The sequence below is a fragment of the Thunnus albacares genome, chromosome 1 (assembly GCF_914725855.1).
Source record: "Thunnus albacares chromosome 1, fThuAlb1.1, whole genome shotgun sequence".
Lineage (NCBI taxonomy): Eukaryota > Metazoa > Chordata > Actinopteri > Scombriformes > Scombridae > Thunnus > Thunnus albacares.
In genome coordinates this window covers 31,324,092-31,345,313 of record NC_058106.1, presented here as the reverse complement: position 1 = coordinate 31,345,313, position 21,222 = coordinate 31,324,092, and the positions used below count along the sequence as shown (strand labels likewise).

Here is a 21,222-nt window from a genome sequence, read left to right as displayed (position 1 = left end):
CAGAGCTTGTACATCCAAACAAGCTTTCAGGTTCTCTAGTGAAGTACTTGGCTCGGGCACTAGGAGGCAAAAATGTCAAAACATTTATTCATGTGAGCTGGAGGAACAGAGAGAGAGAGGAGACGAGAAGTGAGATGCAGGGGACGGACGAACTCAGAGAGGAATATTTCCATATTGAAGCCTGAGAAGCATATGGAAGGAGCGAAAAATAAGTATTCACATGCAAATGGAAGAGCATCTCTCAAATTTATGCAAACATAAAAGCAAATAACACACACACACTTAAAGGCAAACAGCTAACTGAGTGCTTCCACTTCTCTTTTGTTTGCTAATGTCAAATGCAGATCTGCATTTTTCATATTAGGCTTTTTAGGGCACTTCAATCTAAAACTTGCCATGTTTTGACAAGTGGGCATCTAATAAGAGTGCCCGGGCTGATTTGTGACCTTGGGTCTGTGATTATTACAGTAAAAAAAAAAAACATGCTGTGGCTTTTCTTCTCCTCTTTTTTCTCTTATAAATGTCAGTTATTTAAATGTAAAACAGGATATTCAGCTCTCCACTCAATAAAGCAATAACACGAGCCATCCTAAAAACTAAAACATTTGTTTAAACTCTGCTTTGAATCCTAAAAAGAACTAAGAAAAAAAAAAAAGCAACCATACTGCCCAACTTCGGTATACATTGTAGTGAGCCACCTTATCAAACTTCAAACACAGTCTCAGTCTTTGTACTGTATATGGAAAGATGACAATCATATAAACGAGCGCTTTGTCTAGGCGTGCACGGCTTCAAAGTTGAAAAACGTGACCCATTTCCTCTCCAAGCTGTAATTGCTGCCTACTAGAGTATCATGCATAAACGCTTCACATAATCATGTGCCTGGAAAAGGCCTCAAATTGTTGCTGCACACTGTCTATAGATGACATGTGATGATAATCCCTTAAATAGCATATCCTCTGCAGCTGATTAACCTCCCTTACTGTCATTTTGACAATAACAACCAAGGTCTGCATTGTGGACAGCGAATATCAAAAGTGCCAGCAGGGAATCACCGTGACGACTATTAGTGGTTGTATTTATAGTTTATTGAGGAAAGGATGGGCCGGTCTGCAGGGAATTTGATTAAACCAAATAAACTATAATTAGCACAACAACTGTCCATGTAGGCTGTTTGTAATGCAATGAATTTAAGAAATCTAACAATGTATCATTTCGGAAAAAAAAAAAATCAAAGTATCACACAGAGTAGTTAATTACTTGTAAGAAATTATTTAGCATTTGTCATTGGGAAGAGTTTGCTTGTTATTCTCCCTCCCTCTGACAAACACTAATGATCTACAACGGGGTCTCTAACTAACACATCCAAACACAGTCTCAGCTCTTCCAGAAGACGACGAGTCTGCAAGTGGCAGCTTTACAGGGGGACATTAAGAGGCACTTTACTTGGCCTGCATTACACTACATAATTAGGTCTCCTTGAGGTCCACTTTTGGCATTTGTGCTCGTATTTACCCACATCTGTTTGCAACTAGATGACCCATATAGCACATGGCTGTGGAATGTCCAGGAAAAGTGATCGAGACTGCAATCTGAAGTCCTATTTTTGACCTCCACCCCCCCCCCCCCCCCCCCAAAAAAAAATCAGAGTCTTTCAAGGTTTTAAGATTGCTGTAGCGAGATAAAATGAGATGAACTTTGCAGGAAAAGCTTTTGTTTGTGTACTAACCCACTATCATCTACTGGAGTTCAAAGCCAAGAGTATTGATACACATATCACTATAAATAACTGCTGTACATATGCTAACAGTTGACAGCTGACCTTTTTCCATTCCCGAACAGCCACAAATGGGAATCATCATCGGAGCTACATTTAACTGCAGCTGGCAGTGTCAAGATGCAAAGATTATGACCGCTAATGAATATTAGCCAACTCGCAGCCGTTGGGTGTTTAGATGCAATTCACCCCCGTTGATTTCCCTGTAGGGTGAAGACAACTTCATCCCTGTGGCAAGTCCCTGGCTTATCCCCCCCCCCCCCTCCTCCGACTGTGAGGCAGCAGACTGACAGACGGGGTGTTTTGCTGGATGATTCAAGTCTGGCAGGTGTGTGTGTAGGATACCTGACTGACAGGAAACACACAGGGGCAGCAAAGAGCAGGCGCATATGTTTGTAAAGAGCATGTGGGGAAGTGGACAAAGATGCCCAGCTGTGAAGAAAGGGGAGGGGGGGGGGGGGGGGGGGGGGTGGCCGTAAAGAGGGAATATTTGTGGCAGCACAATTAACACAAACCCAGTGTGTTAGATTATCACAGAGAGCAGGTGGCTGTGAAAGACAAGGAGAGAGAAAGTGAGAGGAAGTGTCGAGAAAGGTGGCAGATGGCTGTAGAATTGAATGTGTCTATACTCAGCCGCACAGGAGGGAAGAGAGGAATACAACAGAGCCAGGGACTCCGAGGGGAGAGAGATACGACTCAACTAAAACTTAAAGAGATTTATTCCTACCTCGAATCACCGAGCCACAAAGCACTAATAGGTGTGGAAAATGAGCTGATTTCAAACATTTTCCTCATTGATTCACCATTCGGAGTCACAAATTGCACCTCTGAGAGAGGAAATTACACAATTGACACAGTGAAGCAAGTATTTGTAGAGAGTGCTGATGCGGATGTGTCTATACAAGCACAAAACGTCAACAATTTACAGGAGGAATGAACAGTACAACCGCGACTACGGTTATTTCCTCGATCCATCATCTGAGTCTCAGATGACGACTAGATAATAAACAGATTCATAAACAGGAAACTAGGGAACTTTCTAGTGCTAAGTATGTTTGGATTTGTATCACTGTGTCCAAAACAGATGTACACACTCAGAAAAGTACATGAAAAAAAAAAAAAAAAAGATTCTCTGTGATATTTATGGATTAAACAGAGATTAATTTCTTCAAAGCCCTGCTTAGGGCAGCCCTGTGTACAAGGCCAGCTGCCTCAGTAATTCATCCCATTTATCTTCAACTCAAAGGGAAAAAAAAAAAGAAAAGACTTGGGGCAATGTAAAGTGGCAAAACCCTTATCAATGGTGTCAAACACAAATACACAATGAGCTGCAGGTCGTCATTATTTCTGACTTAATGTCCTCCAATCAGAGGGGATGACACAGCTGGGGGGGCCACCGTTTGGACACCGCTATGCTAATCCATTAGCCACCTGCCTCTAGTGAGGGGGAGTTCACGTTTTGATTAAATTTTGTCATCTTCCTCAACAAAAAATTGAAGGGTCTGAGTGGACAGTAATGGTTTAAATGTAAACAATAGACACACAAAAAAACTTGATTCCTGCTGTGTTTTTACTTTCATTCCCCCGGTCATTATATTATTCCTTTATTTTCCACTGTGTTGTTTTATTTAGCTGCAGACTTAGAGACTCAGATTTGTTTTTCAATGAAATGATGTCTTACTCATCATCTTGTTTTCTTGTTTTTGTGGAGAGGTTTTTACCAGCCCCGTGGGTGTAACTATGATTATAATGACTCTGCAAATGATCTTAAATTTAAGTTGTATAACATTTTCTCCAATGATCAGAGGTAATGAAACAAAAACCGCCTCGAGAGCTAGCGTGTTAGAAACATTTTCCACACTGGCTTCTATTTTCAGGCACTTCGTTTTGGTGCTCCTAGCCACTGTCCTTGGTGTCTGCTTTTGTTGTACTTTGTACTTAGAAGCTCCAATCTGGGGATTAGCATTCAAGCCTCTCCTTTGGCTTTTAAGGAAAAATTATGCTGAAAAGTGAGACTGTGCCGCAGCAATCCAGGCGTTCTCACTTTAGCGGCATACGAGTTCATGTTTAGGTAAAGCTCCCTGCTAAAAGACGGACTTTACACGTCTAAGGATGCGGCATGGAAAGCACGAGCTTTGTGTAAAGCAGCTTTTCTTAGTCCTCACGACATTTCTGTAAAACTAGATGTGGAATGGACTGTGTGCAAAACCAGCGAGCATCAGTTTGCCCCAGATATACTTCTGTTCCCTTTGAGTCACCTATGGTTTAACAAGATCCCAGTGGTTTCATTTCACTGTTCACTACACATCCTCACTCGCTCCTCTCGCCTCCACAGATGTGCACATCCTCCAGCAACCGTCTAGGTGTTTACAAATGAGGCAAACTGTATAGAGAACCGGATACCCGCCACACTAACAGGGTAGCTCATGTTGAATAGCCTTTGTTGAAAAAGTGGTTTTCATCAGTGTTCTGTCCATATTCTAAGCTCCAGGTGTTTATGGATGCACTTAATAGTAACATTTGAGCATCTTAAAGGTAGAGTCAGTGATTCTAGAGAAAGATTGTCATACACAACACTGGCTAAGCAAATGGGAAACAGAAAGAAAGTGGCTTGGACTGAGCCACACAACACTATTCAGGCCAATCAGCGAGGGGAGTTTGTGCTCATGCACAGGACAAGAAGGGGGAAGTCATCAGCTGTCTGTGTGAGGACGTGACAGTCTACCGTCTCCAGCGCCTGTTGAATGGTGGGAGCAGGACCGCTGAACTGGAAATAGAGCAGCCGGAAAACAGATACACTCCGAGATGTGTTCTAAACTTTTTAACCACATCGATGAATCAATAAATCCAAACACTGTCAGTTTCTTCCTGTGGAGCTGACATGCAATCTATTTTGGTTCAGTAAATCTCTGCTGTCAGTCAGTCTTACTTGTGTTTTGTTGAGTGAAAAAGTGGGGGAAGCCACAGAGAGGTGGAGATTTGTGCTCACATGAAACTATTTTTTTTTTTTTTTCCCTGCTCCTGATAAAGTGTGAGAGGAACAGAAGTGACTCTACACAGCTGACGCCATCGCTCTGATTTCTGCAATATTTTTCTTTTGGTCGTCAAAGGGAGGGGTTGTATTTGTTTGGGTGTTTAGTTAAAATATCAATAGTTTTTCTCCAGAATGACTGACTCTGCCTTTAATAATTTAAAAAAATAAGGAGGTGTGAGGCTGTTAAAAGCTAAAAAAAAATAATCACAAGCATTTGTTAATGTTCAAACGGCTCCTTTCCAAATATGCAGCTCAGTTGTCTGAGCAAAAATGATTAGACGTGGTTAATTTCTGAGTCGTATCTGACATTGATCATTCTGACAGTGATGCATTTGATCAATTTGTGTGTTTGTCGACTTCTCAAGTGGCAATTGATTTTGTCTAGTGAATTGACATCTGCTTTTGCACACTAGTGGGTGGTCGTGTTGAGTGGCGTACCGTGATCCAAGATGATGAGCTGTGCGCTGGACTGGATGTTGCCCGCGTCGTTCTCCGCAAGGCACTGGTAGAAACCCTCGTCTGACTTGACCAGACCCAGAACCTGCAGGTTGTGTTCCTTCTACGAAGATGAGGAAACGGTCACGAGGAGGAAGGAAACAGAAAAAGTACAAAAAGAAAGAGAAAATATAGATATAATCTTAATAATATTGCATTCACAAGAGCAGAAAAGGAAGAAAGTTAGTGCCAAATGAGCTTACGATGATTTTGAAGTAGTCGCTGGGGATGACGGCGTCTCCGTTCTTCACCCATTTGACGGTGGGAGCCGGTGAGCCGGTGACGTCACACTCGAAGACGATGTCCAGGGACTCGTGGGCGTAAATGTTGGCCGGCCGCTTGACGAATTGGGGAGGAACTGTGGAATCAAAATGATACAGAGGAGTCAGAGAAGTACAAAAAAAAAAAAAAACAACCCAATATATAAAACATTATTACATGTCAAATTGAAGTTTGGGGGAAATGTGTGAACGGTTAAATCAAAGAAGGGAATAAGAGATGAGGGATGACAAATGAATGTTCTTCTTCTTGATGAAATTCAATAACCAATTTGTCAAAACTAACCAGGCACATCAAACTCCAGTGCTATGGTGTCTGGCAGGAAATGAACAAGACTCAATGATGCCATGCCTCCCCTTCAATTGCCAAATTGCCAGTCAAGGGAGAATGGAAGAAAACAACAAACAATATCATCTAATAACAACTTATCCAATTATTTTCTGCAACCTTCACACAACTGTGACCTTTCCGGCAGATGGCAACACTTGAAATATTTGATAAAAACATTCAATAACATCTGTTATTTCCTATTTAAGAATAGATGAAAAATAACCGTTACTTTGCTACCACTACATTGTGTTAGCATGCTACACTAGCTGAGTCGAGCACTTGCAGATCTCCCCTAGTCCTGGTAATGAGGGCCAGAGAGGAGTTATTTGATCTGCTGGGGCAATACAACGCCTCATCAATCTGTCCTGGAACAAGGTCACTGGGAGCGCAGGGCCCAGGCCTCGTCCTCTCTCTATAATTGGACTGTACGTTTATGTGAGGAGAGACAGTGTAAGACAGACCGTGCATGTGTGTGTGTGTGTGTGTTTTCCGTGCACAAGTGCTTCTGCTGCCTCTGTGCTTTCCCCTGATAAGCTGCGACCTCGCTGACCACAGTTTAAATGACTGTTATTGTTAGTGTGTCGCAGTGTGTCAAGCTTTGCCATCAGCCTCCTGGGCTCTGTGATAGCTAGTTATTAGCATCTGTTTTGCAGCTATTCACATGGGCTGATTGGATATAGTAGCAGTGGGTGCATAAGGTCCTTTTCTGGCTTTATTTGCAAGAGTAGCGGGATGTGAGGTCAAGTTCCCCTCATCCGCTTGATGTAGCTGTGGCTAATTTACTCTAACACAATATTTCTAGTTAACAGATCAGCCCTCATCTTGTCGGGACACGCTGTTAACAACAGCAAGTGAATTAAGACTCGCAAATTATAGTTCTTAGTAATTAAACTGCTAAAGAACAATCCCCAGTACACACATTTCTCCACCAATAGCAGCCTCAATACACCAAGAAGCAGTGCTGCTACATGACACATCGGGCACTATAACATCTTCATATTTTTCCTGACCTTAAAATGCACTTTACCCATCTGTTTGATATTTTCATGCCCTGCATATGGTGCAAGGCCGGGAGGAGAGGTGCAACTCGACAGAAGTTGCACACAAATGAGGTACCACAATACCACAAAATGCTCTCTTTCTCTCTATATCTAAAAACCCCCTGATTCATCAGGCGCTACACGTGCGCATCTTCACGTTTACTCCAACCTGTCCGTCAAAGGCAGTGTTTTTAATTATCAACATGCAGTTCGATAGCAAAAATAGCAGGATTATGATTGTCGTGTGTTATGTTAAATTTAATGAAAGACATTTGCACATCTCCCTCTGGGTAGTCATGTTAAGGGGATAATTGTGGGGAATTATCAGTGTGTGCAAACAACTTCAACAGACTCTTGCTACACACCTGGCATCAATAGAAAATGAATTCTACTCCCTAAATGACTGACTGTTCACTGACTCGGGCTCACGTTTTTAGTGAAAGCTACAAATTCTTGCACGGCACTTGAATGGTCAAAAGGTTTCCACCCTCTGAGTATCCCAGAGTGGATCTTCCCTTCAGGTTTGATGCTACAAGATTTAAAAAAAAAATGAGTTGCTGTATTTCAAACAAAAGCCAACTGTAACTTGTTGTTTTGACTTTCAAATTTAAATTTTTTAAAAACCACAAAATGCGGTAAGACAGGCCAAACACGAAACAACCGGACAGCGCCGCAGAATACTGAAACGCTCCTTCGCCTTACCTCCTAACGAGTGTCTAGACCTTTCTGTGAGCTACAGTGGAGAATATTGACGACTGAGACAAGGATGGAAATGAGGATGGTGATACTTGTAGACTGGATCACCGTATAGTTGTCAAGACAGCCATTGCCCTGATCTGTGTACATGTGTGTATGTCTTTGTGTGTGTGTGTGTATGTGTGTGTGTGTGTGTGCCAGTGTTCCCTGAAGGGGGGATGTGTGAGTTGTGAATAATGTATTTCACAGTGTGGTGTCCCCTGGATATTTGCCTCTAGTAGCTGTGCAGCAAAAGCAGGTGGAATCCTTGGTTTACTTTGGTGTGTCAGGGACACGGTGTTAAAACACCAGTGAGTCAGTGTCTGTATGTGAATATATAGGTGGTTGAGCCATGTGTGAATAGGAATAATTTTAAAAAATGTGTCTGGATGTTTGTTTCTTCCTATTATTACTGTTTATATATGCTGTACATAATACTGTTTTGCTTCTTTCACTGTCTGCAATATGTGCACGAGTGTATGTAAGTGACTGTTTATGTGTGAGCGCATGTTTCTTTACGTCGATGCCGTCTCAACCTTGGTACGTCGCATTGTGTTCGTATGTGTTTTGGTGTCACTTTGTGTCACTCGGAGACAAAGAGTCAGTTTTTATGTGTATGTGTCTGAGTGTGTGTGTGTGTGTGTGTGTGCCTGTGTGTGTGTAAAACCAGAGTGAGGTTTGCTGGTGGTATCCTGTGGCTTTCTTTATCTCGCTTTCTCTCTGTTTCACCACTCTGTCTCCTATTTTTCCCCCCCGATTCTTAATCTTCCTATAACTCCCCGTCTATCTCTCCATCTTCAGCCTCCCCTCCATCTCTCCATCTGAGCAGACATGCACCATTTTCTCTAAATGGAGTTCAGACATTTGGAACCTATTGCACTAAGCAATGAGTAGAAACGCCTAAATATACCAATAAAGCTCTGGGGATTGGAGGGAGATTTCAGGACTCAAACACAGGGTTTGTTGATGAGAAACTCTCATCTCGACAACATGCTTGATGACCTTCTTTAATTGGCTTTTTGGAGCTCAAAACATACACACTTTATGCAAAGGTGAACTTTGTCACATTTGTGAAAGGATGCAGAAAAGGTTTTTTTTGGCGACAGCCGTGGAAACTGAATTCAAAGTGGGACTTGATGAAAAGGTTGATCGGTACAAACATGACCCTGCTTTAAAACGCTCACAAAACAGCAAAGTTTAAATTAACTTGGTTTATTAAATGCTACGCTGGCTTCTTGCCTCGCACAACAGCGTTAAAGGCATGTACATTGACAGACAGCTGAGCCATGAAGCCAATGCATGTTGGCAGCGAGATGTTAAAGCCAGAGCCAAAGTGCCTTAAGATGCTTTTCCCTCAAATGGATACTAGATACAAGCAGCAAGAGAACTAAAAGCTACACCACCTGACTGGCTGAAAACACTCAACCTCCTTCTAAAGAAAAAGGATTTCCTTACTTAGTCTTTAGAGGTATCCACTAGCGGTGCCATGTTGTGCAAGTGTGGAGCCATGTTTTGATTAGCAGGCTCCAGTATTCTTTGAATGGTACGACATAAAAGCATGCACACTGGGCTGAACATGCATGCCATGAACACGGGGGTCGACATATTAAACATTTCTGCCGACTGCAGAGGGCAGTAACAATGGCAGTGACGCTTTGTAAAGGGTTGCAATATGACAGTAAAAACAAATTAAAGCTTCAACTCATTACATAAACTCATTACATAAAATATACCAAATGCTTTTTGTGTATTAATGTAAACTTTACGCAGTACCTTTAAGGGTAAGAGGGGGGTATATGTGGGGCATCGTTACTAGAATGACAGATGTCTCAGCCTATCAGACTCCAGATTTTTCCATAAATTGTATTTTAAGGTTCCAGTAGGTGACAAAGATGATGCTGAGCCAAATTCAGGACTCAAAATGTATTTTCATAAACATATCGGTCACATCATAAATGCTACGTCCATGCTTTTCTTCTACAGTCTTTTCTACAGGTTTGCAGAGATGAAGATGTTCGACTCTACCGGCTGGAATATCTCCAAACAGGCTGACTTGTTGTGGTACATAAATACGACTCTCTAATGGAAGAGAAATCCAACAGAGACAGAAAAACAACAAAGGAAATGCTGATAAGCAAAAGAGGGAGAAGAAGAAAAAAAATTCATGGCAAATATAAAGGAGAAAAAATAGAATAAAGGACCCCTATGCCAATTCTTCTTTGGGGCTGGTGTTATCTCTCTAGCCTGTAGCTTAGTAAAAGAAGCTTTAATGCAGACTTACACTGACTCCAGTGAACTACTAAAAGAGGGCCACAAAAAGGTCATGTGAGTGTCTTACTGTGAGCTTGTTAAAACAAAAATCCTTTGGGTTCCTAAAGGGATTCTCAGCAGCGTACCTCACTTAAAGATTCACTAGTAGCCAGGAATATATTGAATAGAGATATACTGAGGGGGGGGGGGGGGGGGGGGGGGGAAAGTCAAGGCTTCATCTTTTGATACTGATAAAAAATGGTGAAACATCAAAGTCAAAGAGCTGAAGAAAACAGTTATTTCAATTGGCGTATTTTTGGCTTGCTGGGATGAAACAGAACTTAATGACTTTTGGAAATACAATCCCCAACAATTAAGCAGCAGCAGCAGCAGCAATCTATTAAAGCCTATTCTAAGACTGTAGAAGCAAAAGGGTCTAAATATGAAAGACATTTCACAACTCTGTTAGACTGGATGGAGTCTAGCTAGCTTCATAAAATTAAGCAATCGCTGTTGGACAGTCATGGTTTACTCTGAGGGCAAGTGGAGCTTGGACTGCGCTAATTACCCATCCTGCTCTTCCAAAGATAACAGCTTTACTCTTAATCCTGGCCAAGACAAACAGCTTCAGCAGGGAAGATGCTTGGTGCTTTCTTTCCTAGTCATTGAGCAGAAAATAATGTCCCGTTAGTGGCAGAGTCTTAGAGAGGGTGTTCAATCTTTGGATGTTTTTGTGCTCTAAAATTACAACACTTGAGTCAAAGCAAAGATCTTAGATTATCCATGAAATGCTGGGAAAAAAAAGCTTGCCTGATGGTTTAGTAACGGCTTTTAGAGGAGTTCAAGGAGCTTCCTCTACTCCAGTACTGTCTTTACAGAGCATGAAAAATTGCCAATAAAAGATCTAAAGCGGTATTACTACTCAACATCCAATTGGAAGTGAAGTGTAAACAAAACTGTAAAACTGTGCTGTAAAATGTTACTTTAAAATGTGCCATCAATGTCAGTTACTATATAAGAATACCTGGCTATTTGGTGCATTATCTTGAGCAACCATTGGATGCCATGATTCATGTAAGCTTAATTATTAGCAATATTATTGTTAAAAGAAAGCTACTTTATTCCTAGAACTGTTTACTTTATGCTCATGCTGTAATAAAGCCGGTTTATAGTGGGCTCATTTCAGTAATGCTTGGGTAGACAAAGGTTCATCAATTGTTTTTAGTACTGATCCAGCAGCAGTTTAGGATGTATATCCCTGTGTTATGTAAAGGAAATGGGGGGAAACAGATTTGTACTTTGCAGTTTTTCATATGGATGTAACATTTCCCTGGAGGTTTTAATCTTTTTGGCTATGAGGATGTTTCAACCTAATAAGAAACAACAGAAATCATGTCCAGAATCTAAATGGAGAGAGAATTGACACCAAACAATGTGGTGATGACACTGTTGTTCGCTTTTTTTGATTGTTTTTTGCCTTTTTTTCAAAGATGAGCAGCAGAAAGGTGACAGGAAATGAGGGAGAGAGAGGAGGGGAGGGGAGGGGATGGGGGGGGGAGTGACATGCAACAATGGTCCCCACCAGAATTGAAAGGAGGATGTTGCAATCACAGCGTATAGTGGTTCAACACTACGCTACCACAACATTGTGTGCGCTTATTGTGTTGGTGCCTGTCTTGGAGTCCTGCAGATATAGCTTTATCTGAAATAAATAGCAGACCTGATTCCAAAAACACATGAATGCAGACAGAAAAGAAAGGCCTGGATGAGAATCAGACAGACCTCCACACACCTCTCACCCCACCGGCAGAGATAACAACCCCCATGAATAAGGGAAAATGTGTGTGCCTGTGGGTGTAACTCCTTATCAGATTAGTGTGCTTTTAATAGTTAAATGGAAAGTTTCTTTTTTATTTCTATCAGAATATAACCTCTGAATATAACACCGGAGGGAGGGAGGGCAGGAAGACAGCGTGCCAAAGTAAAAACAGTTTAAAATATCCACCAGATTTGATCACATCCGTAATTCTTCCACGCATCATTTGCAGCAAACTATTCCTGTCACTAGCTGGAAAAATACTTTGAACACAGTTCAAAAACAAATTCCCACTACAGTATTTTCATCTGATATGCTAGTAGACACAACATACTTTGACTTTTATTAAGTTACAGTCACCTGTTTCTTTTTTTGCCTGTTGGAACAATGTGAACTGCCCAAAGTACGTAGACGTGATATACGATAAATGACTCTCTTTTTTTCAAACCACTTTTCTTGTAGCAAAAGAGTAAAGGAGAAAAGTGGAACTGTGAGCTGAAATTGAGCATATCTAGGTTTTTTATGTTTCTGTCTATTTTTTTCTCCATTTCTGTAACAAGGCTATAACAATCCCGCTGTCCCCGGTTATAAATCTAGTGCCCTCAGCCTATAGGAAAGACATGAAACTTTTACAGGGTGCAGCGATTTCCTGCACGTGAGCGCAGCGCATGGAAAGAACAATTACGCTGATGACATGATAGCACGAGTCCATGATAGATGAGGGCCACTGACTCTGAGCCCCATAAAAGTGAAAACATACATGTTTGCGGAGAAACTATTTCTGTCCTGCATACAGACATGCCACACAGTCCAGGTCTGGGTGGTGCCCCCCAGTCACGCAAGACCATAATCAAAAGCCGCTGCCTCCTCTGGCCTCATTTATCCTCTTGCCAGCTCTAATAGAGGGTGAGATGTCACAGAGGAGAACACAAACTCACACATGAAAGTGTGTGCCTGTTGGGGCCTATAGATGTGATGCGAGTGGAAGGGTGATCCAAACGTTACCGATTATATTTTGTGGTTCTTCAAAACTACCTACCTTGAGTTTTTGCCATTGGCTTCGCTATAACGCAAGTATTGTGGTTGTATCTTCACAAATAAAAGCTCTAATCCTCTTTATCTCATTGGCATAGGAAAATATGGCACACACCACTCTTGGATACCTACTGTCAATTCTGACAGATGCTGACATGGTCTGTAAATATGCATCATTTCACTCTGCAAAGAGCTATCCTTATTTGTTCAGTTGTTTGGTCTGTAGATATAAGCTTCACTGTGAACATAGGAACAAACTACACTGTTTTGATATCATGGAGTTTGGGCAGTTAAGCTATACATGTGCTATTGTTTGCTAGAAAGCTCTGCCAGGGTGAATTTTTGAGAGAGACTCATAGCGTCACTTTTCTATCCAGACCTTTATCGGAGCTCTGCTTTAATGTGAAACAGGAACATGCTGAGTGTAAATTCTCAAAGCTTGTAAAAAAAAAAAAAATCTGACATACTCAGTGTAGTTTGTATCAGCAGGGGTCACTGCAAGGGTACTTAGAAACTGGGTTTTCCTGAAGTGTAAATGCAGTAGTATTTCTGGAGAACTGTTTTCCCCCTCTGCATTATCGCTGCAGGCTATTAGAGCTGATAGTTATCAGATTCTTCCAGAGATTTTACTGGATTGAACTTTTCTTCTTTTCTTGATTCTTAATAGAATTAAATACAATACCACGGCATGTATCAGAAATACTAATTAAATAAAGTAAGACTAAAGAGTGTATTCGGTGGGGACTATTTTCAGCCGTAGATTTGGTGAGCTTGTGAGTATTAAATGCCACACAGGATGGTTGAACTGTATGTTGAGCTGAGCAAATAAAGAATAAAGAAAGATATCACCCAGTTCAACAGTTTTGCTCATATATGTGTTTTTGGATGGAGGTCTATGGCACAGAGTAAGCTGTATAAACACTTGTTAGAAAGATCAATTCATTGTTTGTTTTGGTCTTTCTGCAGAATTTCTTGCAAATAGGAAAAATGATCACCAGTCTCATCCTCTAAGAACATATGTACCATAAGGTATTTGATTGAAAATAAATGTCTAATTACCAAAAATACCCTTTGAATGTGCAGTAACAACCATGATAAATTAACTGAAGAGCCACTATAGACAGGTACAATGTTTGAATAACGGTTGAAAATTAAAACGTACACACATTCGCTGCATATGTGGGACTCAGTCATTTCAAACTCATGTGCTGGACAGTATGGACGATATAGAACAACACCCACCCACCCTCTGTGTTTTTTGTATATAGATTTTAAAAATTGATACTGAATTTTGAAAGGTTGTATTTCATTTGTTATACCGTTTTTGCTTTTTGAAAGGAACTCAGGCAGGAAACCTATGCTGCATTGTTACGCCTTTGTGCTTTACAGAGCTCTGTGAATATAAAACAGAGTTTATGCACTCTAAAGGCCTGCTTTATCCATCACAGTGTGCAACAAATACAGGTGTATAGAATAAGTGCATAATTGACCCTCTGTGGCATCATTATGAATATGTGGTTGTGTGTGTGTGTGTGTGTGTGTGTGTGTGTGTGTGTGTGTGTGTGTGTGTGTGTGTGTGTGTGTGTGTGCATACACCTGCTGCAGCCCCTATGCATCTCCTCTTTCCGCAGATGAGCACCAGCTGCATCACAAACCCTCAAGCTATCTCCGGGCAAAACCTAACGGTGTTTTACCGTATCAAATCCCCGGCTTCTTTTAAGCACAAACTGTCCAGTGTTTATGAAAAGCCACTAGCCATACACACACAGTTCCTTGTTACTGCAGTAAAAGAGGCCCTAAGGTGTTTTAGAGGAAGTCAGTCATAGGAAAAATTGTTTTTTTGTAAGTATAGATTCATACCGCATTGATTCGTATGAGTTTCTTTTTACAAGCGTAACCACTTCTTTAGGGAATCAATTGACCTTTCAAGTGTCACTTCTGTTGTCAAGGGAGCAAATCAATGTCGCAATCTGGTTACTTCATGAATCTGTATAAAGCAAATGCAATTAGGCCCATGTGTCTACAGCATGGGAACTAATCAAACAGTTTTATCGTATTACAATGACTGATGTCTTTCAACAATATTCCGGCGGCGCTGATCAATCCTCTACAGTCCTGTCACGTTGGGGGTGGAGGCCAGCAGGGGTCGGGTCGGAAGACATGAAGGATTTCAGAGAGAATATAGCGGACAGAGTTGAAAACCGAAAAAAGGGTGAACTCAGATGTCCTCCTGCGACCTGATCCGATTTTCCATTACTGTCTACTTTAATCACAGTGAACGGCGGGAAATGATGAAAGGTGGTGGTGGAGGGGTGATGAGGAGATGAAGGGATTTGGGAAGAAAGGGATGGAGTCATAGCATGATGTGGCTGTGTGTGAAATGCAATGAAGTCGGGAATGAGCCTCAGGGTGTTTCTCCCTTTCTAAAAGTTATTTCACAACCAATCTTGTTGACTGGCTTCACCTGGGAGAGCGCACAAGCACATATGACCCATGTGTGTACATGTGTACTTGTCTAAACAACACAAGTCTAACAACACGGTAATTACAAGACAATTACAGTGGTTGTATCTGATCTGTGGAATATCAATGCAGTGATTTTACTTACTACATACAGTATCTGTTTATTAAATATCTAGCGAATATGTGAAACTGCTTCTAAGAAGGATCACCCGTTGATGATTGCTGGAAGATGTGAGTTCCATTAACTACTTCTTTGGAAGTACGTCTTTGGATTCTTCATGTTTCTTGTATTTTAAAGAGCGACACAAGCTTTTTATTATAAAACCATTTTTGCATTTGTGAATGAGGCGCTCACAAAGTGAGATGTTTGACAGTCAAGGTAGTAGCTTTTCATTTGGAAAGTGGTGAGAACATAAATTCATTGTATTTCCTGCAATTCTACACAATATACTATGACTATATAGTGCTTTCTTGAACACAATGAAAGGTGAGCGCAGCATTTTAAATTTGAAACAGTTAAATTAAACAGTGTTGATACAAACATACACATCACTTAGCTTTGATAAATATTGCGTCATGATCATTTTATTATTTTTTTCTACCAGATGGAAAAGCGACAGCACAACGAATGAAGTTTAACTCTGTACGGCAGCTTTAAATCAACACATATGTCTTCGTCTACCTCAACATGGCCCCGTCTCTCTGTCCTGTTTCCCCTCCCATAATGCTTACATGGTCACCTCTTTCTCCTCTCTCTGCCTGGCCTCACTCTCTCTCTCTCTCTCTCTCTCTCTCCCCGACTGCCTCTATCTCTCTGATGTCTGTATGGACGGCCACTATGTAACACACTATCACTGACAACCATATTGCGGCTCTATAAGATAACATTACAGCTCACATTTGAAATGCTTACCTGGTCACCTCTTTCTCTGCCTGGCCTGGGCTCTGTCACTCTCTCTCTCTCTCTCTCTATGTCTGCCTCTATCTATCTCTCCCTGATGCCTGTACAGACTATGTAATATACTGTCACTGACAACTATATTTGTGTCTTGTACATGAGATAAATTGGGTTTTTTTTTAAACAATTACATCAGAAGGATGTGCTCTTTGAGATAACATTACAGCTCATAGTGCAAATTCTTACCTGTTCAGCTGTGAAATAATGATGTTTTTACTTTCATGACTAAAAACATTGCTATTGTTCAGTCTCTATATCTTTCTCCTGCCGGCAAAATGTGCAGTTTGATTTTTTCCTGTTATTCCTGTGTGGGGTGGAGTTATGTAAAATACCAGACATAAAAAGATAAAAACACTCCATAAGCTGCCTACTTAGCGCTGAGTGTGTTGTTCACTTTAAACGCTCCCTATATGTCTCCTTTTTGATAGTGTTCATCAAATCTGAACAGGTCTGGGTATCATAGTTGCATGCTTGTGCAGCTCTACATAGTTTGCATGCAAGAAAATACTCCTTGTTTATTTCATTTCATACTAAATTGTCAGATGCTTTGTTTCAGGTCTGGGATATGAGCCCTTCAGCAATTTAATAAGCTCATTTCCAAACATAATCAGATGAAATGAGACTTTGAGAGTTCAATCAGACCTGAGTGACTCAGCTTTCCTCCAAGCACAAGTTTAGCCTGTAGAGTCATTTTGTACATAATTAACTACACAAAATAAAGACACTGATACATTCTTAGATTGGCTGAAGATGATAGAATGGCTTCAATTATGTGGTAAGATTCATTGTTTAAATGTAGTGTTTGATTTGTGCTTCTGGTAGCGTTATGATTTTGCACCCTCATGAATTGTTTATGCTGTGTATCCTAGTTTGTGCATCCGGCTTGACAAAAGAAAGAAGACAGTGTGGCCGGTTAGGGGTACCTTGTATTGTGAGTTGGGCCTGGGCTTCGATGGTGGCGTTGGGATTGTCTGCCATGCAGGTGTAGACGCCGGCATCCCCTTCTGTGAGATTGAAAATCTGGAGACTGCCCCCTCCCAGCACCTCCACACGACCCTCACTGGAAGACAAAAGGAGAGAGAGAGAAATGTGGGAAAAAGAACAAAGAAAAATAGTTAGATCTGATCTGAAAACTGGTCTTGCCCCTTGAATCTTTTATTAAACAATATTAAAGGAGATCTCAGGCTATTGACCCCTTCACAACATTCAGGATAGAGTTGAGCTTAAACCTCTTCTTTTCATCAAACTTGTAAAATATGTAAAAACTCATTTCAGCCCTATTTCAATGAAGCATATTCTTCTCCCACCCATACAGATCAATGAGTGGTTGCAGCCTCTGGAGCTATTCTCCCACTGTCTAAAAGGTTGACTCCCTTCCTCGGTCTCTTCTTACCAACTTTCTGAAAAAATATGTTAAATCCTGAGTCAACTGCCCTGAAACTAACACAGCACGCTGCAAATCTTCTCAACGATCACGATTTAGAACCCGTCTGGATTTTGGAGATTTGGTAATATAACTTTCACAGAGAAATAAAATATTACATTATGTGATCCTCCTTGTAGTGGAATCCGATGTAACATATTTTGTGTTATATCAAGTTGTACTGTATAGAGACAGATGTCATAATGTTTTATTTTGTGGGTATCAGTTTACATTACACATCAGAGCGCGAGTCTTACTGAGGCTACAGCTGGGGCTCGTAGTTTGTATGATGTCGACTGCTGAAGTTACGTTGCCTTAACAAATGTTTTCATTTTCTTTCATCAGCTGCTGATTAACCGGGGTGACAGGCATCAACAGAAAAACAAATCTAACAACGAGGAAAAGTGATGGTACTATGCATTCTAGTGCTCATACTTCCAATAAATATTTACCCCCCCTCCCAGTTAAATCATTATAAACATTTCATGTAAAGATTAATGTGCATCCTGAAACATACAGGAGCAGGAGATATAAGTAGCTCATTGAAAACAGAGTAACATGAGTTTAGAGTGTAACACAGCATCAGAGTCATCAGGCGTTTCAGACTGAGCAATGTTAAATATTTATTATTCTAAACTATTTACGCCTAATCCAAAAATACAACTTTGCATCTGTTTGTATAGCCTCTCTTTGAAGCTGTGACCCTCCTCCATTTTAAACAGTCCCGACTCTGATTTTCCCAATAGGCCCGGAGGGAAGCAGTCTGTGGCAAAGCTCTGTCTTGATTCAACAACCACTGGAGCATGAGAGTAGGAGGAGGCTGAGAGGAAAGAAAACAGAAATCAATAGCTTACAGAGAGAACTCTGCATTCGAAAAGAGAGACACAGAGCGAAAGAGAGAGAGAGAGACGGAGAAAAGAAGGAGCAGCGGGTCAGCTGCAGAAGATAAAAATCCAAAGAGGGCCACAGCGAGAAAGATGCAACTGAGGGGAGTAAGATCAGTACATAATGGCTTTTGCACAGAGGAGTGGGGGATACATGCAGAGGTAAAGAGTACATGGAGGAAAACAACCCTATGCTGCAGGTTGATTTAGTTTTAAACTGCTGACTAGCTAAGGCTTCCACTCAAGCTTCTCCTTCTTCTCTCTCCCTGACTGGTCCTGGGTTTTGGCAGTGTTGGCCTTTGAGACCATCTGCTTGTCTGTCTGTGCTGGAGTGGAGCATTCGAGTGGCACTCGACCTGCTGTCACCAAAATGACATCAATGCTTTGCTTGTGCTGTTGGAATAAAATAGACTATTAACTCCTGCACTAGCCACAATCATACAAAATTATTATAGGCAGCTAAGACTGCAGTTTAAGGGTAGCAAGGCTCGCTCTCTTTTAACAATGACACTTTAGTGCCTGACAAATATGCAAAATGACTTTCGGTTCTCTTTCTGCGATAATAGTAGTGGTCAGGCTACGTTCAGACTGACATTAGCCTAAAGCGAACATGACCTCATCCAGCCAATCACATAGATGCACACGCACATTCCTGGTGGAGTACTTTAACATGAACGCCGCCTCATTTCTACTGTTCACCTCGCGATTGTTGTGACAAGAGATAAATAAGTTGCCACCATGATAACTTGAGTATTACTTTAAATGCATAATCCGTTACTGGACCTCTTGGATTGTATTTGATTGTGTCACCGGTACCTGGCGAACGCACCCCCACCTGCACTGTTTTCATTCTGAATACCCACGAACATCACTCTCACACACAAAGCCTCTGTTTGAAGCTGGATGATTAACATGATGTTTCAACCTGTATTTGACCTATCTAAGCAAAGCTGCATGCAAATTTTAGCCAAATATAACAAAATTATAAGTCATTGCTCAACCACAATGGAAACAAAGTGGAAATGTGTTGCTGCTGAAAGTGGAATTAGTAAGAATAGTAAAATTTGCATGTTATTCCTAGTAGTTGCTGTTCACATAAGACCAAGATTGCAACTGTACTTCTAAATGTATAATTTCTGTACTTTATTTGCTTACTACTCACATTCTACAATAAGATTTTAATACCTCTTAGACTAAGAATATCAGACATTTTGGTTAAAATTGTTACCAAAGTCTACTGCAGTAAAAATATTTAAATTCATAAATAATCATATGCTACTTCCATAGTTATCTTTTATAGTCTTTTGTATCAAAGCTGTATGAGGCCAAAAGAGCGACGTTGACCCACTTAGACTGACGGGAAACACAAGTTAATCCCCGGTCACTACATCAATCTAAAAAGCATATTAAATAGCACCCTGGGCCCATTTTGACAGCTGTAAATTGTTTAAAGGGGACTCATTTCTATCACTATATTTTTACTCTGGGACTCCACCAGACTAGCTTTGCATAATTCACAATTAAAAAAAAACCTCCTTATTTATCTTATACTGGCCCCTTATGCAGCCGCTCAGTTCTGCCTCTGTCTCTTAACAGGCAGTCTTAGCCGAGGGGCAGCCGTATCAGAGTCATGTTAAGTTACCGCTGATGCGAACCCAACATTTACTGATTTCATATTAAACGCTTTTAAATGACTAAATAAACGGAGACTTTTATGGTGAAGAATTTAGAGGAAATGAATTCCTCACCGAATTAACAGAGCTTCGTTAGCGGTGCCAAAAAAATGGTCGACGCGACAAGATATGGAGACATTTGAAGTTCTTTGTTCAGCAGATCAGTCAGAAATAATGCAGGGAGGAATAGTAGAAGCAGAAACAGCCACAGTGATGATGATGTTTGATGAAAAGCTGCAGACAACCAGCACACCTCCAACAGGTAAACTACTCATTTTAGTTTGTTGGGCTGTGTAATGAAGTTGCTGCTTTTTGCTCACAGGGATAACTTCTACATACGTTTATGTCATTATTTGACACTTTGGCAATGTCGTTACATTATATATATATGACTGAAAATAAGGAAAAGCATAATAGGTCCCCTGTAATAAAGAAAACACACAGTAAACTATGGCACTCAGCAGAAAGCCTGACAGAGAACGCCTGGGTCTTCACAGTGGGAGGTTGGCATAACAAAGGGTGACGCCTTCTCTTTTAGTCCTACGACTGCAGAACATAACACAGAACCAAAATGCCAAATGTCTTGCTGTACATTGATTACTTCCCTGTGCATGTGAGACAGTATGGCTGACTCTGCTGGGAGGCCCTGCATGTTCTGAAAGCGCTGAAAAATGTCCCTGAGTTCGCTGTGCCCAGCATTCCTGCAGATAGTCTCACCAGGACAACTATTCAGACTCTTTGCCTTTAGTGCTGCAAGCACCATAAAGGGCATTGACAGCTTCCTCTTATATTTGTAAGGAAACATACTGTACAGTACATATCAAACCACCAGGCAATTTCTCATTCTGTTTAGAGCAGGTCAATCTTTAGTACCAACTGCGACAGCTAAAGTGAGCTGTAGACCGAGGAATGTGTTACTCTTTATAGACCATGAGGGAGGGAGACAAAATGAATTGGCTTGAGTGGAATGGGTTGAAGACACCTTGTGCTACTGTGAGCGAGGTCTTTACTTGTGGCTATTAAAAATAAG

At 41.0% G+C, this 21,222-nt stretch overlaps 1 protein-coding gene across 6 annotated transcripts in view; it reads right to left on the bottom strand.

Moving 5' to 3' along the window:
• The window catches only part of neo1a (neogenin 1a), a 159,794-nt gene that overhangs the window by 41,858 nt on the left and 96,714 nt on the right, over positions 1-21,222 (bottom strand). For all 6 annotated transcript variants that reach the window (XM_044354890.1, XM_044354904.1, XM_044354898.1 and 3 more), the window contains exons 5-7: positions 17,136-17,272; positions 5,510-5,664; positions 5,250-5,370 (exon numbers count right to left, since the gene is read on the bottom strand). In XM_044354890.1, coding sequence (XP_044210825.1) covers positions 5,250-5,370; positions 5,510-5,664; positions 17,136-17,272 — 413 coding nt within the window. The remainder of the gene's footprint in view (positions 1-5,249; positions 5,371-5,509; positions 5,665-17,135; positions 17,273-21,222) is intronic.